The sequence below is a fragment of the Doryrhamphus excisus genome, chromosome 22, assembly GCF_030265055.1.
Source record: "Doryrhamphus excisus isolate RoL2022-K1 chromosome 22, RoL_Dexc_1.0, whole genome shotgun sequence".
NCBI lineage: Eukaryota > Metazoa > Chordata > Actinopteri > Syngnathiformes > Syngnathidae > Doryrhamphus > Doryrhamphus excisus.
The window spans coordinates 12,585,721-12,603,562 of NC_080487.1; the positions used below are offsets into that span (position 1 = coordinate 12,585,721).

Sequence of the window (17,842 nt, forward strand, 5' to 3'; positions counted from 1 at the left end):
GCAGCTCACATTTTTTTTCTTATGAAGTCCAGAACGCTAACCATGCTAACCACGCTAACACCACGGCAGCTCACCTTTTTCTTATGAAGTCCAGAATGCTAACCACGCTAACACCATGGCAGCTCACATTTTTCTTATGAAGTCCAGAACGCTAACCATGCTAACCACGCTAACACCACGGCAGCTCACATTTTTTTTCTTATGAAGTCCAGAACGCTAACCATGCTAACCATGCTAACACCATGGCAGCTCACATTTTTTCTTATGATGTCCAGAACGCTAACCATGCTAACCACGCTAACACCACGGCAGCTCACATTTTTCTTATGAAGTCCAGAACGCTAACCATGCTAACCACGCTAACACCACGGCAGCTCACATTTTTTTTTCTTTTGAAGTCCAGAACGCTAACCATGCTAACCACGCTAACACCACGGCAGCTCACATTTTTCTTATGAAGTCCAGAACGCTAACCATGCTAACCATGCTAACACCATGGCAGCTCACCTTTTTCTTATGAAGTCCAGAACGCTAACCATGCTAACCACGCTAACACCACGGCAGCTCACATTTTTCTTATGAAGTCCAGAACGCTAACCATGCTAACCACGCTAACACCACGGCAGCTCACATTTTTTTTCTTATGAAGTCCAGAACGCTAACCATGCTAACCACGCTAACACCACGGCAGCTCACATTTTTTTTCTTTTGAAGTCCAGAACGCTAACCATGCTAACCACGCTAACACCATGGCAGCTCACATTTTTTTTCTTATGAAGTCCAGAACGCTAACCATGCTAACCACGCTAACACCATGGCAGCTCACATTTTTTTTCTTATGAAGTCCAGAACGCTAACCATGCTAACCACGCTAACACCACGGCAGGTCACATTTTTTTTCTTATGAAGTCCAGAACGCTAACCATGCTAACCACGCTAACACCATGGCAGCTCACATTTTTTTTCTTATGAAGTCCAGAACGCTAACCATGCTAACCACGCTAACACCACGGCAGCTCACATTTTTTTTCTTATGAAGTCCAGAACGCTAACCATGCTAACCACGCTAACACCATGGCAGCTCACATTTTTTTTCTTATGAAGTCCAGAACGCTAACCATGCTAACCACGCTAACACCACGGCAGCTCACATTTTTCTTATGATGTCCAGAACGCTAACCATGCTAACCACGCTAACACCACGGCAGCTCACCTTTTTCTTATGAAGTCCAGAATGCTAACCACGCTAACACCATGGCAGCTCGCATTTTTTCTTATGAAGTCCAGAACGCTAACCATGCTAACCACGCTAACCACGCTAACACCATAGCAGCTCACATTTTTCTTATGAAGTCCAGAACGCTAACCATGCTAACCACGCTAACACCACGGCAGCTCACATTTTTTTTCTTATGAAGTCCAGAACGCTAACCATGCTAACCACGCTAACACCACGGCAGCTCACATTTTTTTTCTTATGAAGTCCAGAACGCTAACCATGCTAACCACGCTAACACCACGGCAGCTCACATTTTTTCTTATGAAGTCCAGAACGCTAACCATGCTAACCACGCTAACACCATGGAAGCTCACATTTTTTTCTTATGAAGTCCAGAACGCTAACCATGCTAACCACGCTAACACCACGGCAGCTCACCTTTTTCTTATGAAGTCCAGAATGCTAACCACGCTAACACCATAGCAGCTCACATTTTTCTTATGAAGTCCAGAATGCTAACCATGCTAACTACGCTAACACCACGGCAGCTCACATTTTTTTCTTATGAAGTCCAGAACGCTAACCATGCTAACCACGCTAACCACGCTAACCACGCTAACACCAGACAATGCAACAATCTGGCAACATATGTAACATTTTTGCACCTACAGTAAGGCATTGTGGTTGAAGTGTGGGAATATTTTACATAAATTTGAAAAATATTATGGTAAAGATTGATAAGAATAGTACAATTTTATTTGTGGTATTGGATAGAATTCGGGGCAGCACATATTGTGCCCCTTCAGGAAAGCATAGAAGCGCTATCCCTGCAAGTGTTGTGTCCAACTGACATTATATAACAGCTATGTTATCGGAATGCATGGCATAGCTGAAATGCGAGTGAACAGAACCGTCATGGTTGCGGAAGCTTAGCCAAGTTTAGCGGCTGAGGACATTTTGTTCAAAAGGATCGCTTTTATTTATTTATATATATTTTTTAATCCTACCCTCCTAAACTCGCCCCCCCCCTTCCTTTCCTGTCACTGGCTCAGCTCCGGCTGCAGTGGATTTTTGGTTTACCGTGTCGCTACTACGGGATCACATGTTTGCGGGTGTAAAAGGTCTCGAGGCAGCTGGTGTCCAATAGGAAGGAACCCCCCCCCCCCCCCCCCCACCCCGACCCCCCCTCTGCACTGAAAGTCGTAGCAAAGATGAAAAAAATCCTCAGAAGCTGTCTGTCTATTTGAAATGGAGTCCCTGGGCAGCCTCCATGTTAGAAAACACCCACAGAGCTTTAATTCCTCTTTTGTCCAGGAGTCATAACAGGTGTCTCAGGGTGGATTTTACTCTCCTTGCCCTGCTCCTCCTTCCTTCCTCCTGGTTAGCTTATTTTCCACTTGTATGGAAAGTTTTAGGAACATAACCGGCTCGGCCCTGCCTGGAGACCCGATATGAGGACTCTTTTTGAAGCCGTAAAGCAGGGGTCTTAAACTCAGTTTACTTGGGGGGCCACTGGAGCTCGGGTCTGGGTGAGAGTGGGCCGCATCAGGTTTTCAAAAAAAACAAAAAACACATTTATTAAAAACAAAAAAATTAAAAAAACTTCGCTTTGGTTCCAATTTTCTACAATAAAAGCTCTGATAAAACATTCCACTGTTCTCAAATATCTTAATTTTTATTTTTCTACACAAAATAAGATGAAAAATAAATAAACAAATCAAAAAGAAAGAAAATCAATCAATCAGTATTAAATAAATATAATAATAATAATAATAATAAAACGGCAAATAATAAAAACTTAATAAACCACATATAGTTGGTGGGTAGACAAATTATTTTTTTCACATTAAAATGAACAAAGCATTATTAGAGCCCTGTAGACATGACAAAACACGACTATAGTCACATTTATACTCTTTTTATTTACAACATATTGCGCAACTGCAGGGTCTTGAGACACATGCTAACTCGCAAACTAGAGCGCTAGCGACCTAAAAACGGTAGCCTTGAAGTTATTTCCTTTCAACTTAAATAGCCAAAAACTTACCACTTCCACACGGATAGGGAGGATAACTATGAACAGTTATTTAACCTTTAACATGAACATGAATCAAGCGTAATAATTTTTTCTGGGTACATGATACCATACAGCATCCATATCAAACTTGCGCGGGCCGCACTAACCTTAAACTTTCATATCAAGGCGGGGGCCGCCTGTTTGAGACCCCTGCCGTAAATGTTACTTTCACACCCGCTCCCAATCTGTCCATGCTTCATTCATACAGCTCCGACACGGAAAGGATGAAACGTGTGCATAGCATGTGTCTGGCGCTTAAAACAGACATGTTTATTTCTCCAGGAAGGAGTGGCAACTAAAGGGGAATGCCTTGACAGCGTGTAATAGTTTGTTTATACAGGCGGCCATGCTTGTGATTAATTTAAGGTGGAATTACACAGCATCGGCACCTTGAACTGTTCACCATGTCGGCCACAAAATGGCCAGAATTCAATTTGCAGCTGGAGAGAACGTAGCGTATCATCTTGTAGACGGGGAGAATGCATATTATTTATGTGATTTTTTTATTTATTTTTTTTTTTTTTGCATCACCCGAGTATCTGAGCTATTTGTATTTGAAACGGCAGCTTTAGAAACGACATAAATGATAGAGCTGTTAGCATGTCCCTGCGGTTTTGGGTTAGGGGAAAAACTCATGCGTTTGTTTACTCCCTAATGTTGCCTCGCTTTTGTGTTTAGTTAGAACTTTTGCAGTGTTCAGACATCACCCCATAAACGGGATAAGGGGGTCATGACCCCCCCGCAAAAACCACACCCAGCCAATGTAACACCACAAATATAATCACATCATAAAAATAGGCATTATCTTGCGTTAATGTCTTGTTAATTTTCTTATGGTAATGGTTTAATTTCATTTGAACATGCATCAGATTACAATTGAATGCATCCCATAATCAGTTCACAATTCCACATGTCCAAAAGGAGTAGGAAGAAGCAAAGCTTATTAAATCCTACCCCTCCATCTGGTACTTTTACAATCAGTAATTGTTATATTTGTTCACTTCCTGCTTTCCAAATATTGTTTAAGGTTTTTAAATTAAATTAAATTAAATTAAATTAAATTAAATTAAATTAAATTAAATTAAATTAAATTAAATTTTATTTTATTTTATTTTATTTTATTTTATTTTATTTTATTTTATTTTATTTTATTTTATTTTATTTTATTTTATTTTATTTTATTTTATTTTATTTTATTTTATTTTATTTTATTTTATTTTATTTTATTTTATTTTATTTTATTTTATTTTATTTTATTTTATTTTATTTTATTTTATTTTATTTTATTTTATTTTATTTTATTTTATTTTATTTTATTTTATTTTATTTTATTTTATTTTATTTTATTTTATTTTATTTTATTGTGTCAATATGTCAATATAGTGATATATATATAGCACATCATGACTTTATTAATCCCTTTGGAATTCCCTCACGGAAATTGTCATTTTGAAAATTGTATGTTTGGTATGGACAACAGATCCGAACAGAAATGCGGAAACATGAAAAAAAAAAAAACACTAAAAGGCGGACAAACCACAATTTTTCATTATTGGTCGACACTTAAACCTAATTAAAAAAAGAAAAATTCTGACCAAAAAGAGGTAAATACCTGTATTGTTAAGCTTAATGATGATTTGTGACTGTAGTCGGCAAGCTAGTTGTGATGATTGAGGTCATTGTAACATACTTTTTAATATGTTTACAGATATATTTGGTCGGCGTTCATTTTTACCTCCATTTTGACGGTTTATTTTTTTCCTTGGGGCACTGCCCCTTGTGAGACGCAGTGAAATATTGCAGTATTAACGCTTGAATTTTTTTTGAACATGCATACATTTTACCTTTGTATCAAAGTTTACTATTCATAACTTCTTACGACCAAAAGCAGAGCGTGAAATGAAGAGGGCGTGGCTTTCGGTTACTAATGTTACTTATGTTACTAACGCGACATAACAATGCGTTATAATGAGGTTGAGGTTTGTAAATCAATATAAATAAAGTACATTTTTCATTATAGGAATGTGTTCATAACTATGAAACATCATAATACGAAATGTTGTAAACGTAGGTAATGCATTTTTTTTCATTTTAATAATAGGATTTGATGTTAATATCAGTGCAAGCATATTTTGCTAACATTTTTGACCAATAGTGTCTTTTTTAATAAAATGTTCCGGTGAACCATTGACATTTTTTATATGTTATTACAAGATTATTTTTCATTTTCTTCTTGCATTGAGTGCAAAAAAGTTGAGAAATGTTCTCTGTCTTCATTTATCAATAGAAAAAAAATGTTTTTCTATGATTTACCTTGAACAAAAAGTAACGTTTGTTTGTGTGTACGGTGTGTGTGCTTGCTTTCAAGGTTCGAAGAAATCGTCAAGAGAAAAGAAGTTGAATATCATGCTGGCGGTTCCACGCAGAACTCGGTGAAAATTGCCCAGGTTAGTCTTGTTGTTGCGACTTCTCTTTTATTTTCGCTTTTTTTATGCCATGCACAAAGACACACGCAGGCAGGCTTTCATAATATTTGTGTAATATTTATCTGGCCTGATTTTTTTTTTTTTTTTCCGGGGACACATCAAGCATCAATTAGAGTGTAAAAAAACAAGTCGACGCAATTAATGTGTCACAATAAATTCCATCAAACAAATGTTGACATTCTCCAAGGCGTTCTCAGTATGTCGAAGAAATTGGTGCTTGTCCAAATCTTAAACAGCAATCTGTGTTTCCAGATGATATTCCAACGAATGCAACCATCCACCCCCGCCCCCCTTTCTTTAAACTGACAGCGCTAAGAACGTCAATTTGGCATGCAGGGATTATGTACTGAAACAAAACGATGGCGACCGGTTGAAAAATAAGTCTTAGTGACGCCTTTATTTGTGTTACAGTAAACCTCGGATATATTGGACTCGGATATATCGGAAATTCGCTCACAACGGACAGATAAAAAAGAACCGATTTTTCTGTAATGCATTTCCAATAAAAATTCATTGCATATATCGGATTTTTTATAACGGATTTCGCCTATTTCGGACAAAATCTCCAGTCCCGTTCCAATGCATTTCCATGAAATTTCCCTCGCATATATCGGATGGCCGCATCGTGGCGCTCCGATTCGCCGAATCGTGACAGGCCGCTATACGACGTCATTTGCAGCGTTGCCTGCGCGTCCAGGTACATTGGAAACATAGTCAAGGAAGTGCCTTTTTATAACGCATAAAATCCGATTTACGCATATACCAGATATAAATCCGATATATGCGTAAAACGGACATTTTCCGGTATACGCATATAACGGATTTCGCTTATATCGGACAAAACCAGTGGGAACAATTGATTCCGATATAGCCGAGGTTTACTGTATTATATAGTCGTTAAACTTCCTGTTTTTAGCAGTAAATTAGTTCCCATCGGAGCAAAGTTTGGGTGCGTTCAGGGTTTAGCCACTTGGGAGGCCAACAAGCACCAATAGGTATCACACCCAAGGAACAAGACCACAAAGGATTAGAAATCTGAGCACCATCGGAAAGACGTAGCGGTTCTCCTTAGGGACCAAAATGGGAGCAGTCCCAGGTACTGAAATGACATTGGGTACCGGGGACGGTCTTGAACAGGGGTGGGCAAACTTTTTGACTTGTGGGCCGCATTGTTTATGTGAAAAAAAAAATTTTTTTTTACACGTAACAGTCCACCTGGAAGTATTGTATCTGTAAAAGTGTCATGCAATCTGCTATATGTGCGCATTGAGATCATTTATTTGATGTAAAGTGCGTTTTAAATTAAATTAAATTAAATTAAATTAAATTAAATTAAATTAAATTAAATTAAATTAAATTAAATTAAATTAAATTAAATTAAATGGTAATGGTAATGGTAATGGTAATGGTAATGGTTTTATTTCATTTGAACATGCATCAGATTACAATTGAGTGCATCCCATAATCAGTTCACAGTTCCACATGTCCAAAAGGAGTAGGAAGAAGCAAAGCTTATTAAATCCTACCCCTCCATCTGGTACTTTTACAATCAGTAACTGTTACATTTGTTCACTTCCTGCTTTCTATAATACAGTTGAAGGTTTTGTTTTTTTTTTTTTTTAAAATAATGTACCTCCCTAACCCTAACAGACCACATCAAATAACGAAATTGATAAAACAGCCACTTAAACCGTCAGGTTGGCTCAAGCCATGATGCTAGGTTGGATGTTGAGTTTAAATGAAATACTTTGGAAAGAACAGACGGGCTGTATTCAAACACTCGGCGGGCCGGATGTGGCCCCCGGGCCGTAGTTTGCCCACCGGTGGTCTTGAAGCATCACAATGGGCGGCAGTCCCCAAGCACCAAAACGGGAACGACAAAATTGGATGCTATCCCTAAGGATAGAAACAAGAGTGGCCCCGGTGACCAAAAAAAAAATGTGTTGGCGAAAATGTAAACGGTGGACCAAAATGGGTGTGGCCACCAAGAAGGACCAAACCGCGAGCCAAAAATGTTAGCAGGCAGTAGGAGAAATTTCTTTAGAAAATCAATGAAATGTATGAAATTTGTACTTGTGGAGTATAAAATGATCTTGCACTTGAAAGAACTCTAAAAGAGCCGCCTTAAGGTATGCTTAAAAAAAAAAAAAAAACTCCCCTGTGAAATCAGGTGGAAATTTTCCACGGCAAGCCGACATGCTCCCCCTGTACCTCTGTGAAGAAGCCTTCAGTCAGCTAAATTGGTCTTCTAAAGGCATGGCAGAGCCCAGTCAAATGTTATTCTACTCTGTTTATTTATCTATTTGCCCCCTCCAGAGGAAAGATGTAGCGCCGATTCTAAGAAAAAAAAAAAAAAAAAAAAATCCAAGATAATACACTACGAGTGTTTTCCTCCCACACCCACCGAGCTTCAGAGTCTCTGTCAATATATACCTTCAGGTGACGGTGCTCCTTTATGGAAAATACATAATGCATAACCGGCTGCCGGATTATCACAATGTAGCACCTGCAAAGTACGAGCGGCTTCAAAACCGCACTGCATTGTAGGAGCTCGGCCTTCAAACAGAAACGATATGCACCGCATCCACATCAAAGCGCTCGCCTTCCGAATCCATCCAGGAGCTCCATCGCCACTCCAAGGAGAGAGAGAGAGAGTGAGAGAGAGAGGATGAAGGCGTTTGCAAGAAAACCCGAGTATGGGTAAATCAATGATCTGAATTTTCCTCCCGAACGCTTCATCAGAGGCTGTAGTAGGTTAAATAGTTCTTCTCCATCCGAGTTGGGATTTCCGTACTATCAAGGAAAACCCTAAACCTCGGCTTTACGAAGGCGCCCCAATCGATGGTAATTGGATTTAGTTAAATGAGAATTGACCAAACGGAAGCTTATATGGATAAGTATGGTTGTGCTTGAACTTACGGTTCTTTCTTTGAAAGCATCCACTGGACACTTTCAATTTTTTTTTTTTTTTTTTTTTTGGTACCAGCTGGTAATGGAGAGTTGCAGAGAGATATTTGATATTTGGATATTTGGTATTTGTTCCAAAGAAAACATACCGTTTGTTGACAGTTGGACTTTGGGTACTGTGGGACCTTAATGGAGGGCACTTCCTGCAAAAGAAACAAGAGTGACCATTCATTCATTCATTTTCTACCGCTTTTCCTCACAAGGGTCGCGGGGGTGCTGGAGCCTATCCCAGCTGGCTTCGGGCGAGAGGCGGGGTACACCCTGGACTGGTGGCCAGCCAATCACAGGGCACATATAGACAAACAACCATTCACACTCACATTCATACCTATGGACAATTTGGAGTCGCTAATTAACCTAGCATGTTTTTGGAATGTGGGAGGAAACCCACGCATGCACGGGGAGAACATGCAAACTCCACACAGAGATGGCCGAGGGTGGAATTGAACCCTAGCTGTGAGGTCTGCGCGCTAACCACTCGACCACCGTGCCGCCAAGTACAGATACAGATACAAATAAACCAATATTGTACCATGAAAATTGTACCATCCTCTCGAGGGTCGCGGGGGGGGTGCTGGAACCTATCCCAGCTGTCTTCGGGGCGAGAGGCGGGGTACACCCTGGACTGGTGGCCAGCCAATCACAGGACACATATAGACAAACAACCATTCACACTCACATTCATACCTATGGACAATTTGGAGTCGCTAATTAACCTAGCATGTTTTTGGAATGTGGGAGGAAACCGGAGTACCTGAAGAAAACCCACGCATGCACGGGTGGAATTGAACCCTGGTCTCCTAGCTGTGAGGTCTGCGCGCTAACCATTCACCCGCCGTGCTGCCCCAAGAGTCACCAAAAGGGATCAAAATGTGGCAGTCTCCAAAGACCAAAAAAATGGGCGGCTTACAGGCATAGAAATGGAGGGTGACCAACGGGGGGAACCAAACCCGGGCAGTCCAACACGGACAGATTTGGGAGTGACAGCCAGGGACTGGGAATGCGACGATGATACAAGGGATCAAAACGGTCACAGTCCACAGATACCAAAATATGGGGGGGGCTCCCGGTATGGAAATGAGCGACCAACAGGCACTAAAATGGGGGCCCAAAATGGGAACAGTCCCCAAGGGTACAATTTGACCCTGTTTATTGTTTAATGTACTGTATTGACTGAGATGTATGATTGAACAGATATACCTGGATTGATGCAATAAGGTCGTCTTATATTCGGGTCAATCCACCAAGCTAAGGATGGATGTCTTTGACTGTATGTAGCATTATTATTATTATTATTATTTGGCCATGGCGGCCATCTTGGTGAACTTGATCTTGTCAAGATCCCTGTAACTTCTCTCTGTAAAAATCCTAGAAGTGGGCAGGACCTTGTTTCTTTAGTTCTGGAATCTACCAAACACCTTTCCCTGGAGCAACATCCGACATGAACGCTACTGGTTGTAAAATGAACAAAAACCAGCCCAGCATCGCACATCAAAAAGACGGACGGAACCAAGCCAGAAACAACTTTTTTTTTTCTTTCTGGGACCTATTTTACTTCGTTACCGGTGGGGAATTGTGTACTCGCAGTATCGTGTGTATAGGTAACAGGAGGCAGTTGACACAGGGAGGGTGTCTGGACCAAGAAGCACAGTCCATTCATTTAGCCAGAACATCAAAGCCTCGCAACAGCTCCCTGGAGAGCCCCCAAGGGTTGGAACCCTGGGAGTTATTGCCTCTGCCGGGGGGAAGTGCATCCGACCACTGCATGCTGAGTGTTTTTATTAAGACGCATGACAAATACGTTTGTTGTCTAGTTGCCTAGTTTGCTATGTTTGCTGTTAGCTACATTTTTTGATTTATTTTTATTGTATTATCTTGTTGTTAATTTTTTGCAAATACAGTAAACCTCGGATATATCGGACTCGGATATATCGGAAATTCGCTCACAACGGACAGATAAAAAAGAACCGAGTTTTCTGTAATGCATTTCCAATAAAAATTCATTGATGATTAAGCGCCATATAAAATGAATCGATGAATGAAAAATGTATTGGTTAGCATACATTTCGGACCTTCTGGAACAGATTAATGATATTAACGTAGTTAGTTAACGCAGTTTCGACCAAAGTTCGGATCATATTAAAATTTAGCATCTTATTACAGTAAACCTCGGATATATCGGACTCGGATATATCGGAAATTTGCTCACAACGGACAGATAAAAAAGAACCGATTTTTCTGTAATGCATTTCCAATAAAAATTCATTGCATATATCGGATTTTTTTTATAACGGATTTCGCCTATTTCGGACAAAATCTCCAGTCGCGTTCCAATGCATTTCCATGAAATTTCCCTCGCATATATCGGATGGCCGCATCGTGGCGCTCCGATTCGCCGAATCATGACAGGCCGCTATACGACGTCATTTGCAGCGTTTGCAGCGTTGCCTGCGCGTCCAGGTACATTGGAAACATAGTCAAGGAAGTGCCTTTTTATAACGGATAAAATCCGATTTACGCATATACCGGATATAAATCCGATATATGCGTAAAACGGACATTTTCCGGTATACGCATATAACGGATTTCGCTTATATCGGACAAAACCAGTGGGAACAATTGAATCCGATATATCCGAGGTTTACTGTATTATATAGTCGTTAAACTTCCTGTTTGTAGCAGTACGCATATATCGGATATAAATGGATATTTTCCGGTATACACATATAACGGATTTCGCTTATATCGGACAAAACCAGTGGGAACAATTGAATCCGATTTTACTGTACTTAATTATTGTTAGAAAAATACGCACGTTTGTCAATGTTATGGTTATGAAACCTGTTTAACATTTCCTCAGAGATGGTCAATTGCAGAAGGGGTGAATGCGGGGGCCCCGGGTTTGCATGTTATTGGAAATGCATGTGTGCTACCACACTGTTGAAAGTTTTATAAAAAAAAAAAAAAAATCGGACTGCACCATTTCTTCAGGAAATACTAGCTTTGACGTCTCATTGACTTATTTCTCCGGGTGAAAATATGCCATGACCTAATGTTTGCCTTTTATAGCTCGTTCTGTTAAATAAATAAAGACCAGTATCAAGGGGGGGGGGGGTGTTTTTTTCTTTTTCTTGAACGGGCTAAATGAAGAAATTCCTACGCCTGGTACCACTTAGCCAAGAAGGCGCAGGCAAGGCGAAAGAGTGGAGCTTTTGTGCTCCAGCCATGAGCGTAGGATGTGCTCTTTTTTTTTTTTCCGCTAAAAGAGGCCATTAGCTGTTTTACTGTTACTTACACTCTTTGCTCAAACCTAACGACTTGTGCTAGGGACAGACATTCTTTGTGACTAGACCTTCGGTATTAGTGTCTCAGGTCTTTTTTCCTAAGAGCCCTGACCTCGCTCCTTTTCAGGTTTTTGATCATGTCCAATGTAGCTGCTGTGCAGCTGTGCTTGAAATAAACCCGCTAAGGAGCGATTAAGGCCCCTGCTGGCTTTTTTTTTCTCCCCCCCCCCCCTTCATTTTCTGCAGCAGAAATGGAGCCTCTCAAGCATGTGGTCGCCCTAGAAGCCAAATCCTCTGGTTCGGTTTTTAAGGCAGGTTAATTGCACAAGCGCTGTTTAAGCACCCTGTTTTTACGGTTTAGGGATCTTTTTAAGATTTCTGACTGTTTTCATCGCCGACATTCCAGGTGTGTATTTCAGTCGTTTTTTTTTTTTCATCCGCACACCTCATTCGCTTTGACGAGCGACGTGTTCATGTGGGGCATCCGTGTCACACGCCATCAGGCACCTTTTTTTTTTACATGCACCGTTAACGCACGCTTTTCCTCCCACCTCCAATGTTGTGCCGCAGCGTAACGCCGCCGCTGCATTAAATCACCGCCATCACAATAGTAAAAGTTGAAGAGGGCGATTATCTGGCGGTTTTATCACGACAGAGATTTGCTACGAGCTGATGGCTCAGTCGTGCAGTTTCTCCGAGTTCCCGCCGAGTTAGAAAGGTGACGGAGACAGGTGGATCGGAATACGAGACGGAAAGTATTCAAGATTTTTCCAGGCTGGAGACCAAAAAAAGCGTTGCTGTCTGAGTGGGGAAAAAAAGACCATGACGGCAAATTAATGACAAAATACAACTAGTAGGACACAAGGAACTGATTGGCTAGAGTAGCATCTTGAGAAAAATAAAGAAAAATATCAGACGGGGCTGCACGGTAGTCAAGTGGTTGGCACGCAGGTCTCACAGCTAGGAGACCCGAGTTCAATTCCACTCTCGGCCATCTCTGTGTGTTTTCCCCGTGCATGCGCGGGTTTTCTCCGGGTACTCCGGTTTCCTCCCACATTCCAAAAACATGCTAGGTTAATTAGCGACTCCAAATTGTCCATAGGTATGAATGTGAGTGTGAATGGTTGTTTGTCTATATGTGTCCTGTGATTGGCTGGCCACCAGTCCAGGGTGTACCCCGCCTCTTGTCTGAAGACAGCTGGGATAGGCTCCAGCACCACCGCGACCCTCATGAGGACAAGCAGTAGAAAATAAATGGTTTAAAAATGGGCTGCACGGCGGACAAGTGGTTAGCGTGCAGGTCTCACAGCTAGGAGACCCGAGTTCAATTCCACAATTCCTCTGTGTGGAGTTTGCATGTTCTCCCTGTGCATGCGTGGGTTTTCTCCGGGTACTCCGGTTTCCTCCCACATTCCAAAAACATGCTAGCTTAATTAGCGACTCCAAATTGTCCATAGGTATGAATGTGAGTGTGAATGGTTGTTTGTCTATATGTGCCCTGTGATTGGTTGACCACCAGTCCAGGGTGTACCCCGCTTCTCTCGAAGACAGCTGGGATAGGCTCCAGCAGTACTATTGGCAATCTGGAAATGTTACCGCATATAACAAGACACTTATTTCAATTATTTGTAATTTTATTTATGTTGGACTAGGAAAAAATGTGAGCTGCCATGGTGTTAGCGTGGTTAGCATGGTTAGCGTTCTGGTCTTCGGAGCAAAACGCCCCAGGTTCGAATCTCCCCTCGGTATTGGAATGTAAAGTATACGTAATCAGGGGGAAAAAAATTGACAAGGAAAAATGTGCTGATTTAACTTAAACTAGCTGGGACTTAAGTAACAGCGCCTCTGCTGGTTATGGCCAAGTACTGCACCCAATTCTCAGTTACTTCAAGACACAATCAATGAATTTGGCTAATAGATAATCGATAGATTATCTTTTAATAATTGAAACATAATCGATAGATAATCATTGAAATATTCTACTCTATTATTCTATTACTCTATACTATTCTATTCTATATATTCTAATATTGTATTTTCCTTGCAGAATTCCAAACAGTATCATTTACTGGCACATTTCTCTCCGTGCCCTCCCTTTTTTTGTGGCTGAAATGTTGCATAGCAACAGAGAGAGAGGGGTGGAAAACACTTTTTTAATATTTGGGTTTTTTTTTTTCTTTTGAGGAAATAACGTACAACCCGCAATTACAGTTCATTTCTCCTCCCGAGTTCAAAAGTTGAAGCAGCCCGTCGGGTTTGTGTGCCGAGCAATAAATGAAACCAAAATGAGGGTTTATGTTCGCGTGGAAAAACTGACAAAACGCAGCCTCTGGAATACCGCTCTGACTTATCAACAGCTGTTTTGTTTATCAAATAAACGCCGGGTAGCTTTCAGCGCCCCACGGTAATTCATTTGGAAGCTCGGTGTATTTTTTTTTTTTTTTTTTTTTTTTTTTTATGTGTGTGTGCGGTTTAAGACCCCAGCAAGTGCAACGGTGACAGGATGGAAAAATGTGTAGGTGAGCGCCTCGGGAAAAGAGGGTGCAGGGGGAGGCTGGCTGACGCACAGCAGGTGACAGGCAGACACTAATAGTAATGGCTCTTATCAGTGGCGGGCCTCTGACATCCTCCTCCCACTCCCCCCCCCCCCCCCCCCCCCCCCCCCCCATCTAGCTGTGGATGGGTACCGAGAGCTCGCTGCAGCCCGTTCAGTCGGAAAAAAGAGACCTGCCAAACACCGCCCCCCCCCTCACATATAAATTGCATCATTAACATCGCCTAGATTATTCCTGAGCTCTCCCACCGGGTTTATGGCGACGGAGGCTCAAGTTAGCAAGTTGACACTCGGAAGACACTGTGAGCTGTCAGGGGTGGCTGTTGGTTGGGGGGCTGGGGGGGGGGGGGGGCGTGCCAATTCTGTTCTTGAGCCTGAGCCTTGTTATTTAGTCTGGTGTGCTTTAGTTGAATGTAAAAAATAGACTTTTAGAAATAGATTTAAATTTAATTTTTCACTTTTTTCCATCTTTGAAAAAGATGGACAACAATAGAAAATGTGAGGATCCATTGTGTGTTGCATAAAGGTAAGTTAAAAATGTGAACGGCATGATATCAAAAATGTTTTTTGAGGAATACCTGGAATATGAAATCATCACAATTTTTTCATTATGAAGATATTTCAAGAAAACAACCTGACCGGGTCATTTTTGACCCACTTATGGAAGGTTGGAGTAGTAACACAAAAACAAAAACTTCTTAAAATGTATAAAAGGTAAGTTAAAAATGTGAACGGCATGATATCAAAATATGTTTTTTGAGGAATACCTGGAATATGAAATCATAACAATTTTTTCATTATGAAGATATTTCAAGAAAACAACCTGACCGGGTCATTTTTGACCCACTTATGGAAGGTTGGGGTAGTAACACAAAAACAAAAAATTATTGTATAAAAGGTAAGTTAAAAATGTGAACGGCATGATATCAAAAAATATATTTTTTGAGGAATAGCAGGAATTTGAAATGATAAAAAATTTTCATTACGAAGATATTTCAAGAAAACAACCTGACCGGGTCATTTTTGACCCACTTATGGAAGGTTGGGGTAGTAACACAAAAACAAAAAATTCTTAAAATGTATAAAAGGTAAGTTAAAAATGTGAACAGCATGATATCAAAAATGTTTTTTGAGGAATACCTGGAATATGAAATCATAACATTTTTTTCATTATGAAGATATTTCAAGAAAACAACCTGACCGGTCATTTTTGACCCACTTATGGAAGGTTGGGGTAGTAACACAAAAACAAAAATGTCTTAAAATGTATAAAAGGTAAGTTAAAAATGTGAACGGCATGATATCAAAAAATATATTTTTTGAGGAATACCTGGAATATGAAATCATAACATTTTTTTCATTATGAAGATATTTCAAGAAAACACCCTGACCGGGTCATTTTTGACCCACTTATGGAAGGTTGGAGTAGTAACACAAAAACAAAAAATTCTTAAAATGTATAAAAGGTAAGTTAAAAATGTGAACGGTATGATATAAAAAATGTTTTTTGAGGAATACCTGGAATATGAAATCATAAAAATTTTTTCATTACGAAGATATTCCAAGAAAACAACCTGACCGGGTCATTTTTGACCCACTTATGGAAGGTTGGGGTAGTAACACAAAAACAAAAATTTCTTAAAATGTATAAAAGGTAAGTTAAAAATGTGAACAGCATGATATCAAAAAATATGTTTTTTGAGGAATACCTGGAATATGAAATCATAACAATTTTTTCATTACGAAGATATTTCAAGAAAACACCCTGACCGGGTCATTTTTGACCCACTTATGGAAGGTTGGAGTAGTAACACAAAAACAAAAATTTCTTAAAATGTATAAAAGGTAAGTTAAAAATGTGAACGGCATGATATCAAAAAATATGTTTTTTGAGGAATACCTGGAATATGAAATGATAAAAAAAATTTACCGACCTGTGACCAATTACAGTGAATGGGAAATATAATAATAATAACATATAATCATAATCACGCACCGATCGCAGTGGCAGTTTGCTGGCGTACTTACTTCAGTTATTACGGTTATGTGACGGTGCTGTCACTCAAAATTAGCCAATGAAATAGTTTGTTTACTTGTGACTGACGAGCGACTGACTAATTACGGCTAGCTCCAAAGTAAGGAAAGTCGGCTCTGCTACTTTGAAATACATTTGAGCTGTAGCTACATGAATTTCAGCGATTTTAACGTCAGGAAAATATTGTTTTTAGCTGCTAAGCTACTGTGATATTTGCCTAAAGTGAACAGTAAATCCGCAAAAATGACATCACATCTGGAGAAGTCGTTATGAGGGTAATACTGCCCAACTAAAGCAGAGTAAGCAGAAGCTTGTTTCAGTATATTTTTCATCAAAATAGTCGTCATGCCAAAATGTTGTGTTGCTGCCGGATGTTCACGTTATCCAGGTGATACTGTAAGGTTGTTTACTTCTCCAATAGACACAGGTTTAGACAAATTATGGATAATTATGGAAGCAAGCGCAGAGAACAAGAGTTCTGTCCTTGATAATGGTAATCATTATTATTATCATTATAATGGTAATGATAATGGTATGAATTGAATTTTGAATTAGCATTTTTGCATTTTTGCATTTTTGCAGTCGCCGTTTATTACAACCATTCACACTCACAGTCATACCTATGGACAATTTGGAGTGGCTAATTAACCTAGCATGTTTTTGGAATGTGGGATGGAAACCGGAGTACCCGGAGAAAACCCACGCATGCACGGGGAGGGTGGAATTGAACTCAGGAACTCTAGCTGTGAGGCCTGCGTGCTAACCACTGAACCACCGAGCGGCCAGTAAAACAGCAAAAAACTAAAAAAAAAATCAGAAGTCATTTTACAAGCATAAAGTCAAAATATAAGAGAAAAATAATATAAATTTAACAAAAAAGTCATAATTTTATTTTATTTAGCGGAAAAACAACATTATTTTATCAGCATAAAATTGTTGTAATATTGTAAAATTGTAATACTATGAGAAACGAAAAAAAAAAAAGTTTTTGGTTCAAGCTCTGCTGATTGTTGAAAAACGTTAAATAAATATTTTTCATACAACAAAATAAATAAAATAAACAACACAACGACGGCAGTCCAATGTTACCCACCACCACAGCTTCATAACCCGATCCAGTGCACTGATCCTCGGGTATTGCCGGGAACATGTCTGCTTGTACATTATTGTGGCATTTCGGGGGTTGTTGGCCAAAATTAGCCCCGAGTGGCGGACCTCCC

At 40.0% G+C, this 17,842-nt stretch overlaps 1 protein-coding gene across 2 annotated transcripts in view; it reads left to right on the plus strand.

Moving 5' to 3' along the window:
• Positions 1-17,842, plus strand: part of LOC131109310 (adenosine kinase-like) — a 115,240-nt gene that overhangs the window by 12,533 nt on the left and 84,865 nt on the right. For both annotated transcript variants that reach the window (XM_058061193.1, XM_058061192.1), the window contains exon 4: positions 5,665-5,743. In XM_058061193.1, the coding sequence (XP_057917176.1) occupies positions 5,665-5,743 (79 nt within the window). The remainder of the gene's footprint in view (positions 1-5,664; positions 5,744-17,842) is intronic.